The 24,371-nt window shown below is 41.2% G+C and overlaps 1 protein-coding gene across 3 annotated transcripts in view; it reads left to right on the top strand.

Annotated features, from left to right (window-relative positions):
• The first annotated feature begins 23,757 nt into the window (after nt 1–23,757).
• Nucleotides 23,758–24,371, top strand: part of LOC110609379 — a 36,990-nt gene continuing 36,376 nt past the window's right edge. For 2 of the 3 annotated variants that reach the window (XM_021748920.2, XM_021748919.2), the window contains exon 1: nt 23,758–23,914. In XM_021748920.2, the coding sequence (XP_021604612.1) occupies nt 23,855–23,914 (60 nt within the window). In that variant the 5' untranslated portion in view covers nt 23,758–23,854. The remainder of the gene's footprint in view (nt 23,915–24,371) is intronic. The other variant, XM_043952494.1, reaches the window with a different exon arrangement.

Genomic DNA, 24,371 nt, shown 5'->3' with positions numbered 1-24,371 from the left:
CTCAGGCCTCGGGATTTGTTCAGCCACCTTACTACCCACCCTTTTCGCATAATCCCGGGTATTCGATGGGAGGTACATCGGATTACCCCAGTTTCAACCCTTATCACTCTCAGATGCCATACCCACCTTTCTACCCACCGTACCCACAGTACCCTATGTATCCACCCCCACCCTACCATCCAGGTACAGCAAACCCCACCCCAGGGGATGCTGCACCTCCTCCACCACCAGCAGCACCTACTGTCCTAGAAACCCAAATGCCTAAACCTAGCTCATCTGGAGGGAGCAAGGTCAAGATGACCGACTACATGAAGTTGGGTGCTCCCCAGTTTGAAACCGGTGATGACCCGTTTGTGTACCTCGAGAGGGTCAAGACAATTACAGATGAGATAGGAGCTGATGACAGTAGAGCCATTCAGATGGCTGGATTCACACTAAAATGCAAGAAAGCCCGTGAGTGGTTTAAGAATTATGTGAACCCGAGGTTGGACAGCCTATCTTGGGAGGAGTTTGCAAATGAGTTTGCAGGATGGGCTTTCCCTGACAGTTCAAGAGAATTGAAGATGATTGAGTTTGAGCAGTTGAGGCAGACAGATGAGATGAGCGTGGATGAGTATACAAACAGATTCTTGGAGCTGTTGCCGTTTGCTGGGCAGAATCTGGACATAGATCAGAGGAAGTCAAGGAGGTATATCATGAGGCTCCATTCTAGGTATTCCTAATTGATTCAGTCAGCAGAGAAGGAGAGTTTCCATGCCATAGTGGATATGGCTCGGAGGATATGGCTCCATTCCAGGTTACCAACAGAGCTATCCTCCAAGGATTAAAGAAACGGCTGGATGGGGCAAAGGCGAATTGGGCAGAAGAGCTCAACAGTATCCTGTGGGCACTCCGAACTACCCCTAGAGCGTCCACTAAAGAAACGCCCTTTGCACTTGCTTACGGCACAGAGGCCGTAGTCCCAGTCGAGCTGCAAATCCCCACTCATCGAGTCCAATTTGTTAACGAGAACACTAACGACGACAAATTAAGGAGCAACTTGGACGCTCTCGAAGAAATTAGGGAGGAAGCTCAAGTCCGAACTGCTGTTTATCAATAACGGGCAGCCCGTTACTACAACTAAAGGGTCAGGGAAAGAAGTCTAAAGGTAGGGGACCTAGCCCTAAGAAACTTGGAAGCTACGGGAAAAAGAGCGGCAGTGGGCAAGTTGGCACCAACCTGGGAGGGCCCATTCAGGATAGCAAAAGTGGTCAGGCTAGGAGCATACCGAATTGAAGATATGCAGGGAAACCCTGAGCCCCATGCCTGGAATATCCAGCACTTGAAGTGGTATTTCCCTTGAAATATTTGTAAAAAAAAAAATAAATATTATACTTTGAAAAGCACAAATGAATAAAATAACGCCATTCTTTACACAATGATGTTATCTGTATTATGAATATCACTTCTCTTTGAAAAGGAAAGGACATAATATGAAGACCCTGAGACATAGAGACCTCAGAGGTAGAAGACCGGGATCCCCAAGATCTCCTGGATGCAAGTCCAGGATCCCCAAGATCTCCTGGCAATAAAGACCCTGAGACATAGAGACCTCAGAGGTAGAAGACCGGGATCCCCAAGATCTCCCGGATGCAAGTCCAGGATCCTCAAGATCTCCTGGCAATGAAGACCCTGAGACATAGAGACCTCAGAGGTAGAAGACCGGGATCCCCTAGAACTCCCAGGAAAACAAAATAAAAACGGCCGGTGAGGATCTTAAAAGACCTCTCGGAGCACGAAGACCAGGATCCCTTAGAACTCCCGGGAAAACAAAGAAGACTGGGATCCCCTAGAACTCCCAGGAAAACAAAATAAAAAGGCCGGTGAGGATCTTAAAAGACCTCCCGGAGCACGAAGACCGGGATCCCCTAAAACTCCCGGGAAAACAAAGAAGACCGAGATCTCCTAGAACTCCCGAGAAAATAAAATAAAAACGGCCGGTGAGGATCTTAAAAGACCTCCCAGAGCACGAAGACCGAGATCCCCTAGAACTCCCGGGAAAACAAAGAAGACCGGGATCCCCTAGAACTTCCGGAAAAACAAAATAAAAACGGCCGGTGAGAATCTTAAAAGACCTCTTGGAGCACGAAGACCGGGATCCCCTAGAACTCTCGGGAAAACAAAGAAGACCGGGATCCCCTAGAACTCCCAGGAAAACAAAATAAAAACGGCCAGTGAGGATTTTAAAAGACCTCCCGGAGCACGAAGACCGGGATCCCCTAAAACTCCTGGGAAAACAAAACAAAAATGGTCGGTGAAGGTCTTAAGGGCCTCCCGGAGCAAAAATTCCCAATATCATGTGCAGGGACAACTCATAAAAACACAGCTCCGATCTCACGCAAAGGATGAGTCTTAGACTACCAATGAAAAATCAAATTCCGACCTCCCGAAGGAGCTCGGGGCACAATAGCCAAGAGCGCCACAGCCCCATGCTGACCTCAAAAAATGAGCTCGGTACTACATCAACCTCGCGAATTGACCGCTGGCACTAAACTAGCTCAACTAGCCTAGAGAGAGGTCTAAACAGCAAAGAGCCCAGAACATACTCAGGGGTACAAGAAGCATCATAGACTGTAGGCATAAAAGCCTAAGCACGGGGCAAGGAACCGAGCTCCCGAACCAAGTCCGACCTCACAAACGAGCTCGGGGCACCGAAGTGAAAAAAGCAAAATTCCGAACTCCCGAGCTCGCGATACAAGAAGCGTTACAGACTGTAGGCATAAAAGCCTAAGCAAAAAGCAAAGAACCGAGCTCCCAGCTTGGATAGACTCGCAACATGCAACACTCAGGTAGAATGAAGCTAAGTATAGAGAAAATAACAGAGAACCGAGCTCCCTCTTTGAAAAGGCCCATAAATGCAGGAACATATAGGAGGATAACGAGGGCAAAGGACTGTACTCACAGCTCGAGTCAGTTTGCCATGAACAAACATTTAGCAAGAATAACCCAAGAAGAAGGAAAACGACAAAGATTGAACTCTCCGTCCCAGTGGAGCACGCAGATTAAGTTGCACCGCCTGACGAAGGATCACCTCGAGGAGGACCAGACATCCGAGCTCACAACCAGAAAGCAAAGTAAAATCGCCTAAAAAGAAGCCGTGCAAGTACAAATAAAAGTACAGGAATTTACTCCCTCACTATTCATGTAATAAATACTGAGAAAGTAAAGGGGCAATCCAAGGAAAATCTAATGGCACGAAGCAGATAAAACCTCAACTCCAGTCCCTGTCAAGACAGAACTAAAAGCAAAAAGACGAGCCCTGCTCATCATCGCGACAGGTACATGATTTGACTCATTATTATTCAGCAAAGGCTATACGCCCGAGCTCACATTAATAAAGTAACAAGGATAAAAACTTGTAAATTGAACGCCTTGATCACTGTTAAAAATAGAGCTCGTAAGTGCGGCTAACCCAGCTCGGAAAGAGCTTACGGATAAGAATGCCTTGTGAAAAAAGAAAAGTTTATGAGTCAGAGACTAAATCCCTGGTTAAAATTTTCAGCCTTGATTAGCTGAGAGACAAGGGAGGAAAAACGATGTAGTCAATTCTTTACAAAGTTTATTAAGCACAGCTTAAGTGTTTCTTGTCAAATCTTTAAAATTTAAACAAGTCAGACTATTTAATAGAATAAGTAGTCCAATGAAGTTGAAACAGCAAGCAAAATAAGTACAAATAAAGTTTCATTAAAAGAAAAGTACATTTATAGCATGTTACAAGTGCCCACTCCACTGAAGAAAGAGCTGTCCTTAAAGGACTTACACAACCAGAGGCGCTATTATCTACCCTGTTCCCCTTTTAGATCGGCGGACTCCTTCTACTCCCTTAGAGGTCTCCTACTCACCAACCGAACTCTATCTCGTTATTATAGGAGAGCTGAACAAGTTGATCCCCATAAGCATCTCTCACTGTTCCGCCATAGGCAGGCTTCCTGTCGCCCAAGTGTGATGCACGATACACTCGAGCAAGCCGAGGAAAATTGGCGAGGCATTTTGAAGAGCAATGGAACAAGTGAATGTTGCAAATCTACACACATACTATGTTGGACTAATTTTAGCAGATTACCCTTGCTAATATTACGTGTGTAAACAGCATCTTGTATCTCATAATAAGCCTCAGAAATCATGTTATTCCATGAGTTTGAGACAGGAGCAAACATCAGGGGCACCACGAGAATCCTCTCCTCCTCCCCGGGAGAAAGAAAGACAGGAGCCGATCTTCTGGAAGCCCAAGACTTCTTTGGAGCACGAACCAAGACAAACACTCTGAGAAGAATAGGACACTTGCCTCCAACCTTCTCCGTTACACCCCCATCATCCATAAAGCTGGGTTCCCTATCCTCATCAGTTGGACCGACCTCGGAGGGGACCCCATAGACATTCCTCACAAAGGCGATCTCAGCCCGGCTAGCAAGGATCCTCATCTCGGCTATGAAGGCCTCAGGCCTCTCTCCAGAAGCATCGCCAAAAGACGGGGCAGGCTTCGCTGTCGTCAAACCGGAGTCCTCGCTCGGCCTTGAAGCCCGAGAGAACCTGAGAGCTTGAACAACCAGCACGGCTGAAACGGACTTGTCAATACTTGGCCGCCTTAAAGATTCGGCACCGCGAAAGCTCGGCTCCGGAGCTCGGACAGGAACAGGGGGAGGAGGCCGTTCGGACGACCTGGAAAACATGATTTTGGCGACTTGTTGAGTAACCTCCCCCGTTAATCGCCCCATTAGGAAGACATCTGAAGCAATGTTCAAGCTCCCTATGGGCGGCGTAAGAATCTTAGGGGGCGTAATCCGATTCATCTTTACCCCCAAAGGCTGCAAAAATCACAAAAGCAAGGTTAGAACAGACCCCCATGAAAGACAGAGCAGATTCGAAAGAAAACATAAAGAGAGTGAAACCAGGGGCCAGCGTCCGAGAAACAATCCCGAAATATTGGAAAACCCCGTTGAAAGAAGGAGATAAGGGAAGGATAAACCATACCTCTTCCACATGACAAAGAAAACTAAACTTGCATCTTTCTGGAGATCGATTGAACCAGAGGGAGGAGAATCGGAAAGAGGGATCCCTTTGTCCCGATAAGGAGCCTGAGGCCATGAAGGAGGTGTTATTAATATATAGCCGGAGGCTGAGATTTTAATGTGAGACAGGGCGACGTTATACTCTAGGCTAGCGGCTTCAGAATCCTTAAAGGCTATTCACAAGAAAGGAAAGAAAGCGTATCTGAAAGATAAAGGCAGGAAAGTGAAGACAACAGTATGCACGAAGAGTAGAGGAAAGCTGGAAATAGAAAAAAGACAGAGAGGATTTAAAGCTATGAGTGACAAAAAGATGAAAGGGCATTATGGAGCAAGCTGAATTCAAACAGGCGCGGTCATAATGCTTTTTGATGTTTACCCCCTCGATAATTGGGGCAATAACTGCCGAGAAGGTAAAGGGGCAATTGATGACCGCTAGATTTCTCCACCCCGGTCAGGGGCCAAGCCCTCGATCGCGGCCCATCGCTCAGAGGCCCACACGATCCCAGTACAAACAGGTCCAGCCCATTCGAACCTTGATACAGGGTCAATATGGATTTCTCAACCAGGCCGGCCCAGCCCTCACGGCTTCTCAGGATGATCCTCCTTGGACTCAGTCTTATTCCTATCTCTCGGCCCAACCCGGAATCGGGAAGAAGGCCCCACCTTTAGCCTTGTAGATCCATCCACACATGCACGAAGGGAATCAGGGGCCGTTACGCATGAGACAGGTTCCGGATATCCTCGTACGATCGTATCAATATGGCAGAGACAGGTGGTCCAATGATAACTAGGCCGTTGAACATCACTGGCAGACGAGGAAAAGAGATAAAAGGAAAATGATCCTCCCCTAAGCTCTAAGTTTTTCATTATTCCAAAAACCTCTGTAAAACCCTATTTCTCTGGATCTCAGATCATCAGGTTGCACTCACAAAATGCCAAAGATACAACTCCAACAGTGCATTTACTCGTTCTATTTACCCATCCGTTTAGGGGTGAAAAGAGGTAAAAAAAGTGCAAATCTGATCTCACCATCTTGAATAATTCCCGCAAGAATTTTCCCATGAACCGTGGGTTTCGATCACTAATGATGCTTCTAAGAAGGCCCTAATATTTCACAATGTTTTTGAAGAACAACTGGCTGCCTTTTCCTCTATATAATCTCGTGGGATATACTTCGACAATCTGTCCACAACAAATATGATAGAGCCACGAAATTCAAATTTCAACAAAGCAGAAATGAAGTCCATAGTGATACTATCCCATGGTCACTCCAAAGTAGGAAGAGGTTCCAACAAACCAACGGATTGACTTTACTTAATTTTATATTGTTGGCATACAAGATAAGTTTGTACATAATCCTTCATATCATACTCTATCTATGGCTAATAGTAAGACATTTCAAGTAAAGCTAATATTATTTGAATACTAAGGTAACCTGCCTATAGAAAGTTATAGTATTCCTTCATCAATTCCCTTTAAAGCTTACCCTATTGAGGAATGAAAAGAATTGCTAATTATACAAATGAGCTTATTGTTCTCCCCAAATCTTCTTTTTTTTTTTTCCCTCCTTATCAAGTGCTAAAAGATTTTTAGCAAAGACATCATAGCCCATACTTTTTTTGACCCTTTCCAGTAGGTTGCTTTCCATATTACTCCTGGAAGTAAATTTAGCTTTTCGACTTAGCACATTGGCTACCATGTTGGCTTTCTCGAGCTTGTACTCCATAACATAGTCAAATTGCTAATAAATTTTATTGCCTTGCTTTTACGTCAATTTCTTATGCCTTTGGAAGTAGCTTGTAGCCATATTATTGGCCTTGATCATAAATCGACTCCTAAATAAGTAATCCCCCTACGCCTGTAGGCAATGAATGATGGCAGCCATTTCTTTGTCATACACAGGATACCGCCCCTCAGTTATTTAGTTTGCAACTTTCATAAGCAATGGGATGCCTTTTTTGCATTAACACACCCCCAATGACAAACTTCAATACTGTAATACCCGGCTGGAGTCCGGCATCGGAATTCTGCTTTCCGGTGGGATCCGGGATGTCGGAAGTCTCTAGAAGGGTTCGATTTATGTTTTTCTAAAATGTTTTGATATGTTCATCAAGTTTGAAAGCAAAAGAAATGAGGTTTTGAGTAAAATGAACCAAGGCAGAAAAGCCAGGTTCGGCCGCCGAAGTTGAGGTTCGGCCGCCGAAGTTGAGGTTCGTCCGCCGAACATGCATGGCTGTCGGTTTCACGTGTGGCCGTCGAAGGTGGTCTGGCCAGCCACCTATAAAACGGCCCTCAGTCGGTTGAAGCGGTAAGATCACCGTTTCTTTTGTCTTCTGAGGTGAGACCCTGTCCTTTGTAGAGTTTTCTTCATGTTTTCATTAAATCATGCAAAGATTTGATTGAGTTTTGTGTTATTTTGAAGGTTTTGAGCTTTAACCACAAAGGTGTGAATTTTGGAGCGTTTGAGCGTTTGAAGAAGAGTTGCTTCAAAACTCCACGTTAGGATCATTCATCTACTTGATTTCAAAAGGTAAGTGAAGATCCTGAACTTGTTTTTATGATTTTTGATGGCTTTATGGGGTTTATGGAGAGAGTTGCATGAATAGGGTAAAAAGAGAGTTTTTGGTGATTTTGTGAGAAGAGCTTGATTATGTGTTATATGTTTTGTGTTGTTGGGGTTTTTAGGTAGTTGTTGACCCCTTTGAGCATATACTTGGGTGTATGCAAGTTAAGGAATTGAGGTGTTTATGTGTGAATGTGTTTTGGTGCTTTTGGCAAGAGGCAGAGCAAGTTTCTGCCTTGCGGATAAACTCAGGTTCGGCCGCCGAAGGTACATTCGGCCGCCGAACCCATACGGAGGTGGCTTCGGCTGCCCAAGCTTGCCCCCAAACTTTTGGACTTTCGGCTCTGGAGGGAAGTTCGGCCGCCGAAGGTGCCGCCGAAGGTTAGAGACTTTCGTCTCTGGAGTGCCTTTTGGCCTCCGAAACTTGCCCCCGAAAGGGTTCGGCAGCCGAAAGTAGAGATTCAGCCGCCGAAGGTGCATGAGTTTCGTCTCTGGAGAGGACTTTCGGCCGCCGAACCTGCCGCCGAAAGTGTCCTGTCCAGCTTTCCTTTGCATGCTTTGCATGGATGTTAGAGTGAGTTTAAGGGGATTCTTGGGGAGTTTCATAGAGTTGTTCATAAGCTACTTTGGTCCCTCATTTGAGTCCATCTGTATAGGTACAGACCTAAGGAACCAGAAAGAGCAGCAGTGAGTTCTGCTCCAGAGTTTTCAGAGCCTGCAGAGTCAGTCCAGATAGCCAGAGGTGAGTGGAACTAAACGTAATACTTTTAATTGAGACATAAACTGCTTTCAGCATAGTTCATGCATCATGAGTATACAGCAGGTTGTTTGCATTAGCATTCACAAATATGTTGCATTGCATAGTTAATTGTTGTTGTGGGTGAATGCTGAATGATCCAATAGTCTCTGAGAGAAGTCCAGGAGTCTTTGACTACGCCCTGGCAGGTATATAGTAAAGTCCAGGAGCCTTTGACTACGCCCTGGCAATGGTAAGTACAGAGGTGTTATATACACATATACATATATGACAGGAAGACCAGGTGCTCAATTCTACGCCCTGGCACGGCAGAGTTACGGGGACTATGTGGTGACAGGTTGACCCTTGATGTGGATTGTCTGTGATATGGTGCATTCCATGAGATCATATTTTACTGAGATGTTTTACTGTTCTACTCACTGGGCTATAGAGCTCATCCCACTCCCTTCACCCCAGTTTTGCAGGTTCAGTGTACAGTATACAGAGGAGATCCACAGAGTACAGAAAGAGTAAAGAGATTTGTAATAGCTTAGAGTGGACATGTAATATTAAAGAGATATAATAGTTGTGTATAAAGTTAGAAATGTGCTTGACTTAGTGATGTTGTTCATAACATGATCTGTATATGAATGTCTGTTTTACTGTATGTGAAACACCAGGCTTAACAGGTATGAGTTAACCCATCTAGAGCAAGCTCTAGTCAAGGGTACAGAGTACAGAGTACAGAGTACAGAGATAGTGCATGCACAGGTTAAGCCATGGTTCAGAAAAGAGTTTTTATTTTCACAGAAAATGTATGATCATGTATGAGTTTTACAGGTACACAGAGAGTATAGCAGGCTTGCTACGGGTTCTGGCGGCCTTAAGCCGATCTGAATCCTAGCGCCGGTGACAGTCCATTTTGGGGTCGTTACAAATACATCGGTATGCACTTCAAATGGCTTAGAGTAGTCTGATAATACCAAAATAGGTTCCACCACGATAACATGCTTAAGATCTTTGAAGGCCTGCTGTCACTTCTCATTCCACGCCTAAGGGACATTTTTCTTAAGCAAATTAGTCAAATATACTGCCCTCCTTGAGTATCCTTAGATAAATCTCCTATAATAATTCACCAATCTAAGGAATGATCATAATTCTAAAATGGTTATTAGTGGTTCCCAATCAAGAATTGCCTTCATCTTAGTTGTATCCATGCTAAGTTTTCCATTAACAATTCTATGTCCCAATAACATCACCTCTTATTCAGCAAAGGAGCTTTTTTTTTTCCTTTTTAATATACAGCTCATTCTTAGTAAAATTTGGAATACAAGCCTTAGTTGTTGAATGTGATCCTATAAAGTTTTGATATGCACCATAGTATCATTAAAGTAGACTACTACAAACTTATTCATCAAAGTGCAAAATGTGGAGGCATCACAAGAAATTTGTAAGAGTCATACCTTGTGATGAACATGGTATTTTCCTTGTTCCCTTTGGCAATATGAACTTCTCATTCCCAACATCCTAAATGCAAGTCTAGTTTTGAAACCAATGAGTCTTCCCCAATTTATCAAAGAGATCCTCCACTAAAGGATTGGGATATTTATTTTTGATAGTGACTTTATTTAAAACCTAATCATCAATGCACTTCTGTAAGCTCCCATCATGTGTCTTTTATAATAATACTAAGACCTCATAACGAATCTTGGATGGACAAATGTACTCTGCCTTAAGTAATTCTTTGAGTTACTTTTTAAACTCTTTAAGCTCTAAGAGTGTCATTCAATAAAAAAAACTATGGTAGAAAGTTTAGTATCAGGCTAAAACTCAATAGATCAACTTTTCGCTTTGGTAGTAATTTCTTAGGTAGCTTAGGTGGCATTACATCGGAAAATTCATCCAAAATAGGCAGGATTCAAGAGGAATATCAAGTGAGTTAGAAATAGTACCTTTATCCTTACAAGACACATGGTGAGTCTCCTCTTCTTTTTTTACTCCTTTTAAAACTTGTATCACCGAAAGGATCCTTGTGCCAACAGGTAGGTGCTCTATAGCTATCTTATAATCCTTGCCATAACTACCAAATTAAATGCACCCATCATTAGTGAAAGAAAGGGGTATTACTCTTTCCATAAAATAAAGTTTGATCACCATGTGAGAATCTTTCAACTCCACCACATTCAGATTAATATTGCCTCACCACGAGGCAATATCGAAGGGAACACCATGTGCCACACCAAGTAATTGGCCAGATGATCCAACACTGTCATCCAACCCAACTCTTTAGAAAATTTAAGTCCCATCTATGCAACTATGTTACTGGACACAAAATTTTAGTTGGCGCCACTGTCCAACAATGCCTTGGTGTCTACCCCATTCACCTTAGCAGCCACGTACATGAGAGCCTTCTCTAGTTGGAGCTTCGAGCCAACAACAGCCTTGGCAATGTCCTAGCAGGCTGATTACTTACCTTGGCTTGAATCAAATTCACAATATGCACCGAATCCAGCTGCACATTCTCTTCATGTTGCTATTGCTGTGAGGCATCATATTAGGTAGCTATCACATTCATCTTGGTGTGATTAGGGCAATCAAGCATGAAATGAGGTCCACTATAAATGAAACAGTCATATTTGAGCTTAGGCTATTCCTTATTGGACTCGCCTTGCGGCTGCTTGCCCTTTCCGTCTTAGGCATGCTTGGCTATCTTATCGCCCTTGTGAGGTTTGGTTGTCCTATCTTTCTCATTTTTTTTTGAACTAAATTTTCTTTTTCCCCTTATCCTTCTTTGAGGAGTCCTTAGATTCGCGACTTTAAGCATAAAGGAAGAATACTTACAAATATACTCCTTTATTGACTTTGTAATTTCTTCATAGCTAGTTTCTTTGCATTTCTGAGGTAAAATTGCTTTTTAAATTCCCTCTTGAATGCTTCTTATGTCTCAATGGCAGCTTGCCCCTTTGCCACCTTAATGAAACTATACTTCCACCATAGGGCAGTATCATACTTCAAATAGAAAGTGACAGTATTTATTTTTATAACACCATCAAGTAAATTAATTATACTAAAATATTTCTGCATATGCTAAGTAAAATTATTAAATTCTTTAGCATCACGCTTACCTCCATATTTTTGGTGCTCAAGGACTTCAATCTTCAAGGTAACAGTAACGATTAGCATACCCGTTGAGAATGCAACCTTACACAGATTGATATCTCCTTTAGCTTCCGCCAACTGCTTATGTAGAGATAGAATTTTGACTTCACAGTGTTCTTGAATTCCTTTACCAATTTCATTACTGATTCGATGAACATGTTGAGAGCACTTTGGAGAGCACCCTCCAGCTTCTCTTTCATCTCTTTTTGCTTATACTCCCATGAGTTAAGAGTTTCTAGGATGCCAACCATCGCCAATTCCACCTTGACTAGTCTTGCTTGGAAGGCATCTACCAATTCCAAAGGTACGGTAATATCCCTCGTTACTTCCTTTGATTTTTCTCTCCTCTTAAGCAACATGTGAGCCTCTTTATGCCCTTTCTCTTTAGGCAAGTCAGTGAGATTGCTAGCTTCCATATCCTTTCTGGTTATGGTTATAATTTTTCTGATTGAATGCAAATAAGGCTCTGATATCAAGTGTCACATTACAACTTAATAGCTTATTATTGTGCAGCGCTTGTGAGATTGATTTCTCTAAACCCTACATAAAAAACCTTAACAACTAGCTCTTAACCCAATGGATGAAATAACACACTCACACATTTGCAAACAAGTAAAGAATGGCACAAAGAGGAAGAGTTTTATTATTAAAGAATGGTTATAAAATAAGTGTTTTAGAAGAGCTCTTAAGAGACTTAGCAATTGCACTCTCATTAGTATTTATAAGTGGCAAACATCTCCTATTTATAGGATAATCACCTCCTTAATTTATGGACAGGAATGTAGCTTCTCGAGGAAGCCATATGGCTAGACATTTCTATGGAAAATTTTAAAGAGATGAGATAAGCTTGTTGTGTAAGCTTCCTTATATCGCCTACCGAAAGTCACACTTGCAAAACAGGCTAATTCTTTGCACCATGATTAGCCCCCAGCTTGCTCACCATGGGGGAGGGCCTATGGGTCCAGCAGACTATCCAAACCAGCAGGCAAATGGCACCTAGGTGTGATATCGCTCCTGCCACAAGTGAGGTTCCAATAGGTGCAACTCCTAGGCAAAATGAGGATCAGCTGTGAGAATTCTCTAAAAGCTGTCAGGTGCACAAGAGAGACAGATCAAGTGCGTGCCAGAGGCTTCTAAGCGAACCGAGGTTTGATGGGCGAGTTCTCTGCATGTTGGAGACTTCTGAAATAGGCTAGTCCACTGCTTAAGTGAGGTTTGATTGTGCCATGACTAGAATTTTCTAGAAGCTTCTCTTCTTTACTAGGCAGTAGCTGTATATAGAATTTTTTAGACTTTTAATACTAACTGTAATACCCGGCTAGACTCCGGTATCGGAATTCCTACCGTCCAGAGGAATCTCGGATGTCGGAAACCTCTAGAAGGGTAGAGACATGTTTTATAAAATGTTTTCATGAATTTTAACGTTTTAAAGTATGAAACTAAATGAGTTTTTGCATGAAAATAGCATTGGAGGAAAACCCAGGTTCGGCCGCCGAAAGTCAAGTTCGGCCGCCGAAAGTCAAGTTCGGCCGCCGAACATGCATGCGTTTTGGAGGCACGTTAGGCCCCCGAAAGCATGAGTTAGGGAAGTTCAGGTTCGGCCGCCGAAAGTCAAGTTCGGCCGCCGAACATTTGCATGGATGCGGAGGCACATTCGGCCCCCGAACGTGGCCTGGCCAGCCACTATATAAGGGGCACTTAGCCGAAATGGGCGAGCTTTCTCCCATTTTCGGCCACAGCAAGCTTCCGACTTTCCCTTTGCAAACCTAGTGTTCTTCCTCCAAATCCCCACCATTTTTCTTGAGTTTTAAACTCACATTGCAAGTTTTGAACGTTTAAACCAAGTTTTGGAGCTTTGGGAACTCAGGAGCTCATTTTCGTGGATCTCCAAGTTTAGGTCGTCTCCCTCTCGATCTTCAAGAGGTAAGAGCCGATCTTAAGCTCCTTATGTGTTTTCAATAAGTTTTATGCTAGATCGATGGGTAGAAATGCATGTTAGGTTATATGTGGAGTTATGGGTTAACCTTGATGTCTTGGACAATGTATGTTGTTTTTGTGTGTTTGAAGTGTTGTAGTTGGGGTATTTGATGTTTTGAGGCCCCTAGGAACTTGTATGCATGTTTTAACTGAGGTATATGCATGATTGGTGAGTTTGGAGGCGAAAATGCATTTGGGAGCCAAGTTTCTGCCCTTCGGCAGAAACCAGGTTCGGCAGCCGAAGGCACTTTCGGCCGCCGAACATGGCTGGTGAGGCAGGCCTTTCGGCTGCCGAAGTTGCCCCCGAAGGGAGACTTTCGTCTCTGTCTGGGACTTTCGGCCGCCGAAGGTGCCGCCGAACATGCATGAGTTTCGTCTCTGTCTGGGAGTTTCGGCCGCCGAAGGTGCCGCCGAACCTGCCTGACTTTCGGCTCTGGAGGGACTTTCGGCCGCCGAACCTGCCGCCGAAAGTGCCCTGTCCAGCCATTTCTTGCATGTTGTTATGTGATTGTTTCATGATGTTTTAGGGGGTTTTTGGGGAGTATATTAGAGTTATGTTTATGTATGTTTGGTCCCTCATTGGAGTCCACCTGTGTAGGTTCGGACCCGAGGAACCGAGGACCCCAGCAGTGAGCCAGCTGCTACAGAGTTTGTCAGAGCTAGCCAGAGGTGAGTGGAATAAACCTTAAGTTTTAAATAAATGAAATATGAATTTTGAGCATGATCCATGCATCATGAATGCCATGAGATATAATAGGTTGCTTGCATTAGTATTCACGAATATGTTGCATTGCATTTATGATGTTAATGTTGATGTGGATTGGTTATTGGATGATCCTTTAGTCCTCCTATGATATGATTGATGTTATGGCATGTTATGGTATGGAAGTCCAGGTTGTACCCATTCTACGTCCCTGGCACGATGTAAGAGAAAGTCCAGGTTGTACCCATTCTACGTCCCTGGCACAGTTGGTCCATATGATATGTTATGATAAGGGAAAGACCGGTTGACCCATTCTACGTCCCGGCACAGTTGGACCTATGTAGAGGACTATAGGTGACAATACCATCCGAGATGTGATTTGTTGTGATGTGTTGCATTCCATGAAAGCATAAAATTTTAATATATTGTTTTATACTATTCTGCTCACTGGGCTTGTAGCTCACCCCTCTCCCCTAACCCCAGATGTGCAGGTACAGGGTAGATCAGAAGATTAGCCAGAGTTTTGAAGTATGTCTTATGTATGTAATAGTTAGTATGTGGACATGACAATTGATGAAATGTAAAAATATTCAAAATGTTATGTAATGAGGTTTTTGAGGATAGAGTTGTGCTTGACCATAATGTATTGTTAATCCCTTTTGTCTATACATGATCTTATGTTATGATGTTTATGTAAACTAACTCAACACAGGCTGTTTTGCCTTTAAGGCATGATGAGATCCCACAGAGGGACTATGTTATGTATATGTTCAGGGTATGCAGAGGTTGAGTTAGTTGATGACAGTACGTATGAGGAAAAGTTTTAAATTTTTATGTATGACTGTTGATCATGTATGGGATTAAACAGGTTTACAGGTTACATGTCAGGCTTGCTACGGGTCCCGGCGGCCTTAAGTCGACCCGGATCCTAGCGCCGGTAACGGTCCGATTTTCGGGGCGTTACACTAACCACATGTTTAAGGCAGCTTCTCAACCACATGTTTAAGGCAGCTTCTCCACCACATGTTAAAGAGGTGGAAGTGCCTATAAATAAGGATGATCACCCTCATTTTTCACATATTGTAAATGCTTGTAAAGCTACCCTTCTTTATTGTAAAGCATTCTTTAAAGGCTATAAAATTACTTAGCCAAATTTCTGCCACCTTATTGCCTCTCTACCTTGATCTACCTTTGATCCCACATTTTCTTAGCTAACTTTTTTGTTATTTTATTAAGCCTATCAATGGGTTTTAAAGCTGATTGGCCTAATCATTGGGGAGTTTGCTAGTGCCGCACGAGGGAAGCACTTAGGAAAATAAGTGAGCCCGTGATAAGTGGTATTAGAGCCTCGTTTGTCCAATCTCATAGAGACGTACTAAGGTTCAGTTTTCACGTGTAAACATTTCTAGCAGCAGTGGTATGGAGACAACCACTAGATTACAATCTCGAAGGAGTGGAAAGGATAAATAGAAAAGTCCCGCAACATCTTGGTTGCATTGGAAGAAAGGATAGCAAGGCTGGAAGCCTTCTGTAATACCCGGCTAGATCAGGCATCGGAATTCTTACCATCCGGTGGGATTCGAGGATGTCAGAGGTTTCTAGAAGGGTAGAGTGAAGGTTTTCTAAAAGATTTTCAAGTGTTTTTAAAGGATTAGAGTGCAATAGGATTGAGTTTTGAAGAGAAAGGATAAAGGAGACTTTTGTCACTTTCGGCCCCCGAAGGTTAAGTTCGGCCGCCGAAAGTCATAGAGTTTCGGCCCCCGAAGGTTAAGTTCGGCCCCCGAAAGTTGCATGGTTTTGCATGCAGTTTCGGCAGCCGAAACTGGGGTGGTCGGCTAAGCTGTGCATGCTCCTCAGTCCGTGATTTGGCCAGCTGTTGCCTCTAGATCATGGCTAGGGGATTAAGCCACGTCTCCCTTGACTCATCTGCAAGCTTTAATCAGCTTATGCAGAGGGTTTGGTCATTTGTAAAAGGGTTTGAAGGTTTTTGAGAGAAAAAGAGAGAAAAAGTGAGTTTTGGTGGTTTGAAGTTTGAGAGGAGAAGTTGCTGAGTTCAGTTGTTCCAGCTTCTGTCTTCAAGAGGTAAGGGAAGCTTTTAGTTGTTTTAATGAGTTTTTAACAGCTTTTAAAGAGGATTAGAGAGTTTATGCATGAGTTGCATGCTTAGGTTAGTTTATGTGTTTTGATTGATAAAGCATGATTATGTGTTATAGTTTCTGTTTTGTTGGGGTTAATAGGTAGTTTTGGACCCCTTTGTTCATATACATGAGTCTGAGGAGTAGAGTTATGCATGTGTTGACGGTTTGGAAGGGTTGGAAAGCTTGCTGGCGCGCGAAGCTGAGTTTCTGGATGAACTCAGGTTCGGCAGCCGAAGGAGGAGTTCGGCCGCCGAATATGCCCAAGGTTCGGATCTGTTCTGGACAGTCGGCTACCGAAGGTGCTACCGAAGGTGTTCTGTCCAGCCTTCCTTTGCATGTTTTATGTGATTGTTTTGAGAGGTTTTAGAGGGATTCTTGGGAAGATGTTTAAGAGTTATGATAGAGTATGTTTGACACCTCATTCGAGTCCATTTGATTCAGGACTGGACCCGAGAGATCGAGGAGGTCATCAGAGTTAGAGGTTGCAGAGTCAGTTCAGTATCTGCTAGAGGAGCAGAGGTGAGTAGAACTAAATGATTTATATTAAAGTAAAAGATTGCTTGTTTGAGCATAGTTCATGCATCATGGATGCTATGATTTATATCAGGGTGATTGCATTAGAATCACGAAAATGTTGCATTGCATAGTTATTGTATGAGTTGGGTAAATACTGAATGATCCAATAGTTCCCAGACAGGTATAGAGAATCCAGGACCCCATTCCATAGCCTGGAAGATTTAAAAAGTATGCATGGTCATAATTATAAAGGAAAGTCAGGACCTCATCACTGGCCTGACAGATTAAAATGAATATACGTTGCATGTATGCATGACAGGAAGACCAGGACCCCAGTCGATGGCCTGGCACGATACAGATACTGGGACTATGTGGTGACAGGTTTATTCATGGATAGTGAGGATTGGACCAAGGTGACATCAATAGCCCGTCGAGGGAGTTTTGAGGTCATGTCTAATCCAAGATGTGAAATGTCTGAGTTGTGACACATTACATATAAAGTATGTATGAATGAACTGTTTTCAGTGTTTCTACTCACTGGGCTTTAGTAGCTCATCCCTTTCCCTTAATCCCAGTTTTGCAGGTTTCAGAGTAGCTGGGAAGAGTAGGAGCATCAGAGTATATGCTAGAAGATTGCATGTGTAATAGTATAGTATGGACATGATGTAAAATAAAGAAATATAAAAAGTGATGTAATAGATAGTAAGTCAGTGTGTATATGAGATAGAATGTGCTTTTGCCTATAGTATGAGTATGTTGATCCCTTGAGTATATACATGTATCCTGTTTTCAGTTTCATGATGAGAAATGAGTCAAACCAGGCTTAATAAATGTTGTGTTTCGAAAACCCAGTGAATTATAACTGTGAGGGAAGACAGGGATTACTTCCTTTGACCCAAGACCAGTGCGGAGGAAAGACCAGGTTTGATTCCTGTGATCCATAGAGAGGCCAATAGAGAAGATCAGGTTTGATTCCTGTGACTCTATGGTAGCCAAGTTGACTTATGATATGCTGACCTATTATAGCGGTCTTATGACACAGCGGATAGGGCATGGAGGTTACTTGGTAGCGTATCACTGGTATAGCCCTGAGGGCTATTCAAACTGAGTTGTCTGTTGTTTTAAAGGTTAAGTCTGGTAGTTTTTATAGAGTAAGAAAGAAAAGTTAGTAGTCTAGTCGGATCATGTATGGGATTTCAACAGGTATACAGAATTCATAGCAGGCTTACTACGGGTCTAGGCGGCCTTAAGCCGATCTGGATCCTAGTGCCGAACACTTTGGGCCGTTACAGAGAGGTACCGGTTTCCGGGGTGTTACACCTTCCTGTCAAATAAAAGAGATAGAAGCGATGACATGGAACTCTGCATCACCGAGCTTGAGTCCAATGGGGAGGATGATGAGCTAAGGGAGAAGATGCAAGGAGCACTCAATGTAGTAATGGACAATTTGGCCATGAGGGATCAGGCCATTGAGGTAGAATTGGCTGCCTACCATGAGAAAGTGGATAGGCTTGAGGCTGAGTTAGCCTTATGCAAAGCAACCTTGATCAGTAGGGTTGGGACCAATGCTTTTACTCCAACTGCTAAAATTGATGCTCCCAAATCGAATGCCTACAGTGGAGCAAGGAATTCAAGGGAGATTGACAACTTCTTGTGGAATGTAGAGATGTACTTTAAAGCCATAAGGATCATCGAAGATGCTGCCAAAATTCAAAATGTCCCACTCTATCTTATTGACATTGCTTGGAGGTGGAGGAGTGAATATATCAAGAAGGGGACTTGCACCATCAATATGTGGAAGGACTTCACCAAGAAGGTCAAAAAGCAACCTTATTTTGAAAATGCTTAGAGCGAGGCTCGCGCCAAGCTTCAAAATTTCCAACACAAAGAAGGTAACATTCGTGAATATGTTAAAGATATAATATGAGAGATACTAAATATGGGTGAGAAGGATGCTCTCTTTTGCTCCACATGAGAAAAAATGAAAGTTATAATATAGAGGTGTAAGATACTGTTAGTGGAGATTATAATAGAGTAATAAGGAAACTTTATCTCAGGGAAGTTATGGAAGTAGTTTAACTCTACCACAATTACCATTATACCCAAAACCTAAAACCCTACTAGTTTATCTGACCATATGCCTATAGCCTGCTATATTGTGGTGTATAAGACTAACCAAAATACTAACTAACAAAATAGGAGATTTTTATATAGAATTGTGAGTCCTGCACAATTTGCTTTTGTACTAAGGAGGAGCATTGTGGATAATGTGTTATTAGCATATAGAGGTGTAACGAACCAAACTGTTCATAAGCTATTGGAGACTCGGCTCGATAAAAGCTCGATCGGGTTTGGCTTATTTTCTAAACGAGCTGAACTCGAGCTCATTTTTTAGACTCGTTTAATAAACGAGCCGAGTTTGAGTTTAGCAGTGTTCGGCTTGTTTAGGTGCCCGAGCTCGACTCGTTTTCAAGTTTATGAACAAGCTCGCGAGCTGACTCATGAGCAAGCTCGCGAACAAGCTTGTGAGCAGGCTCGCATACAAGCTTGTGAGCAGACTCGAGAGCAGGCTCGCGAACAAGCTTGTAAGCAGGCTCGCGAACAACCTTGTAAGCAGGCTCGCGAACAAGTTTGTGAGCAGACTCGCTAACAAGCTCATAAACATGCTCATTCGCTAACACCAAGCCCACATTGAAAGTTGAAGGGATATGGAGAATTGTGACTTCTCTATAAAAAGACAACCATTCTACATTCTTTTTCATTAGTTTTGGGTTTGAGAGACTTCAATTAAATAAAAAAATTTTAATTTCATTAGTCGAGCTCGAATTCAAACTCAAAACTTTTAAATTTATTTTCTAGTCGAGTTCGAGTTTTAAGTCTGAGCTTATCAAAACTCGAACTCGACTTGACTCGAATCGATTACAACCCTATTAGCACATGAGCTTGTAATAAATTATCATAGAGTAGGGTGTTGCTTTTCATGTTTCGAAGATTGACTTAAGGAAAGCTTATGATTTAGTCAGTTGATATGAGTGAAAAATGTTGGCAGTCTAGGGTAATTAGGGCTGTAAACGTACCAAGCTATTTGTGATTTATTTGAGACTCGTCTCGATAAAAACTCGATTGGGCTCGATTCGATTTCTAAACGAGTCGAGCTCGAGTTTAATTTTTAGGCTCGTTTATTAAACGAGTCAAACTTGAGCTCTGTAGTATTCGGTTAGTTGAGGTTCGTGAACTGACTCGTTAAGGGGTTTGGGAACAAACTCGTTAAGAGACTCGTGGACATGCTCATTAAGAAACTCGTGAATAGACTCGTTAAAATACTTATCGAGCAGCCTCGTTAAGAGACTCATCTCAATTCGATTACACCTCTAAGCCACTTAATCTATTTACCATATATATTGTTAATTTTTATATTTCTATTATTTAATTATATAATTATATTATTAATTTATATATTTATTTTTCACTATATGTCTTTATCAAGTAGACACTCTTTTTAAACTATTAAATATCTTAATAAACTATTATTATTATTATTATTACTTTCGTATATTTATATATGTATTTGTATAATTATTTTCCTACTTAATATTATTCGCTTAATTTTATAAATTAAAATTTGTATATAATTTAAATATAAATTAATATAATTCTATTGATAAAATTTGAATGTAATGTATATATATAATTATATAATTTAAATTAATTATACTTATATTAATATATTTATTTTATGTAATTGTAACGATTCGAAAATCGGACCGCTACCGGCGCTAGAATTCAGATCGGCTTAAGGCCGCCGGTACCCGTAGCAAGCCAAACATTCATCCTGAATACCTGTTTAATCCCATACATGATCAACAACATACATAAAAATTTTGAACTTTTCTTTACATTTATTCACTAAACACAACCTGTGCATGCACTATACATAATCATAAATATTAACCCCATCTTGGAGTCCTCATCAATGCTCCAATGGGGTGACATAACATAAATTAAGTTTGGTTTACAATAAATATCATTAAACATTAGGATCATGTACTAGAAAGGGATTTACAACATGCTATGGTCAAGCACAACTCTAATCTTTCACAAGCCTTATTACCTTATATTTCTATACCATACTTTTACATTACAATATATTCATGTCCACAGCTAGCTATTACATAACACAAGACTCTACTCCTGCTGACCTCCTGGTCTACCCTGTACTTGCAAACCTGGGGGTTAGGGAGAGGGGTGAGCTATAAAGCCCAGTGAGCAGAATAATTAAACATAACACAAGACTCTACTCCTGCTGACCTCCTGGTCTACCCTGTACCTGCAAACCTGGGGGTTAGGGAGAGGGGTGAGCTATAAAGCCCAGTGAGCAGAATAATTAAACATTCAATTTAAATTTCATGCTTTCATGAAATGCAACACATCACAAACATTTCAATCAAGGATGGTATTGTCACCAATAGTCCTCTACATTCCAAGGTGCGGGGACGTAGAATGGGTCAACCGGACTTTCTCTTAAACATAACATATCATAACATTCCAAAGTGCCGGGACGTAGAATGGGTCAACCGGTCTTTCTCTTACATAGTGCTGGGACGTAGAATGGGTCAATCGGACTTCCATACCATACCATACCGTATCATATCGCATCGTATCATATTGAGGACTAAGGATCATCCAACATCCATCCACATCATCATCAAATTATGCAGTGCATCAAATTCGTGAATTCTAATGCAAACAACCTAGAATATCACATGGCATTCGTGATGCATGAACATGCTCAAATTAATATTTAATTGCTTTAAAACATAAGTGTTTATTCCACTCACCTCTGGCTGAAGCTCTACTGACTTTGTAGTAACTGACTCACTGCTGGGGTCCTCGGTTCCTCGGATCCGAACCTACACAGGTGGACTCAAATGAGGGACCAAACATCCATGAACATGACTCTAAGATACTCCCCAAAAACCCCCTAAAACACCTTAAAACAATCATAGAAATCATGCAAAGGAGGACTGAACAGGGCACTTTCGGCGGCCGAAAGGCCCTCCAGAGCCGAAAGTCATGCACCTTCGGCGGCACTTTCGGCGGCCGAAGGTTCCCTCCAGAGACGAAACTCATGCATGTTCGGCGGCACCTTCGGCGGCTGAAAGTCCCTTCTAGAGCCGAAAGTCCACTTTCGGGGGCAGGGTTCGGCAGCCGATACATGCTACCACAGGCAGGTTCGGCGGCCAAAAGAACCTTCGGCTGCCGAACCAACCTTCGGCTGCCGAACCTGAGTTCTTCCCAAAGGGCAGAAACTCAGCCTTCCTCATGCATAAACGCCTCCCAACACATTCAATCATGCATTTTCCTATTCTACAACATGCATACTCAAGCATACAAGCTCCTAGGGGCTTCAAACTATCCTAAACCCCATCTACAACACATCAAACATGCATATCCATCACACATTGTTCATAAATGCACAGTAAACCCATAAACTCCACATAAACCTATACATGCATTTCTACCCCAAAAACTTCATAAAACTTACTTAAAACATTAAAGGAGCTATGGATCTACTCTTACCTCTTGAAGAATGAGAGGAGAGACGATCCAACTTGGAGATGGGAGAGATCTCAACTCTTTAGTCTCCAAGCTTTCAAAACTCACTCTTTTGTTCGAATATCTTCAAATCAACATAAAACTTGTTAAAACATGGAAGATCAGAAGGAAAAACATTGAAAACAACCATAGGAGAGCATGAACTCACCGTGGCCGAAAATGGGGAGAAAACTCGCCCGTTTCGGCCATGGAGCTCTTATATAGGGGCTGGCAGACCACTTTTCGGCAGCCTAAGGTGCCTCCAAAACTCATGCAAGTTCGGCGGCCGAACCTTTGAAACTTTCGGACGTTCGGCGGCCAAACCTGAAAATGTCTCCTTGGTCTTTTTCATTTAAAACTCAATTTCCTTTTTGCTTAAAATCATAAAATACATTAAAACATTTATGAAAACATGCTTTTACCCTTCTAGAGGTTTCCGACATCCGAAATTCCACCGGACGGTAGGAATTCCGATACCGAAGTCTAGCCGGGTATTACACTAATATTTTATATTTATATTATATGTATAGTATTTTTATATAATAAAATAATTTAATATAAATGATATATTTAAATAAAAATAAATAATAATATATGAATAATTAAATGATAAGATATGAATAATCAATGATAATATATTAATAAATTTTATATAAAAATATCTATTGATACTAACAATAAAATTATATAAATTTAATTAAAATTATGTAATTTAAAAAAAATGATGTAATTTAAAAATAAATTTCCCCTATATATAGATTTATATATTTATTCTTCTAATTTCTGTTAAACTAATTTCTGTTAATTATAATAATATCATAATGCCATTAAAATTTATATCACTTTTTTTTAATTGTAGTTATTAAGATTTCAACTCAAAAATAGAATATGGTAGCATTAAATTGCTAAATTTACATTCCATTTATTTTATGAAAAATATGAAGTCTGTGTTTTTTAATATTTAAAGTATTTTGAAAATTTAATTAATAAAACATATTTTCATCATTTTCAATATCTAATTTTATATATAAATTTATTAATAATTTTATATTTAAATTAAAATTAAATAATAAAAAATAAATTATTTTATTAAAAAATATATTAAAAAAAATAAATGAAATTTTAATTTTTTAAATACAAAGTTATTTTTAATAAACAAACTGTTTTAATTGAAAAATTTAACGTGTAGTACAATTAAATTCAACAATATATTTTAGAATAGATTTATTTTTACCATGATTCGGTGCTGACTTGAATAATCAAGTGACAGAGAAATTAACCCTAAATAATTTGGATTTTCTTTTTGCCATTTTCTAAAGATTAAAAATAATTCTAGCAGTAAAAATTGATTAGATAAGTAATAATCTGCCTCAAGCTATTGAAACTGTGACGAGCTGGGTCTCTCAAAGGGAGATAGAGATGGGCAATCGGCGATCTGCTACACGTAGGCGTATCTTCTTGCTCTTTGCTGTTTTGCTGGTGAGTAACGTTTATTAACTCACTGGTTATTGTTTTTCGATGATTTCATTTCTTCGGAGTACAAGTGGTTTGATTAGGGTTTTGTGATATGGTTTTTAGTTTTTTTTTTTTTTATATATTTTGGATTAATTTTGATTTTGATGCTTCCTTTGGTAGCTTCATTGTTTGTTAAAAGTTTCAACATGCTCGCAGAGTATATACATTTTGTGTTTCTCCTTTTCATATGATCATAAGAATGATGAATGTGCTAGAGAAGGGATTTTTTCCCTTCTGGGTCTGTATGGCCTATAATGTTGCACAGAATATGTGATTGGAATTTTATTATACTAAAGTTAGAGTTCCATCTACAAACAAATAGATTGAATATGAATGTGGAAGTTTGTGCTTCAGATTCATATAAGGGCATGAATGTTATGTATTTGAATTAGTTGCGTTACAGTATCCAAAATCCCTATAA

The sequence above is a fragment of the Manihot esculenta genome, chromosome 2, assembly GCF_001659605.2.
Source record: "Manihot esculenta cultivar AM560-2 chromosome 2, M.esculenta_v8, whole genome shotgun sequence".
Taxonomy (NCBI): Eukaryota; Viridiplantae; Streptophyta; class Magnoliopsida; order Malpighiales; family Euphorbiaceae; genus Manihot; species Manihot esculenta.
The sequence above is the reverse complement of the archived record's forward strand: the minus strand, read 5'-3'. Positions and strand labels throughout refer to the sequence as shown.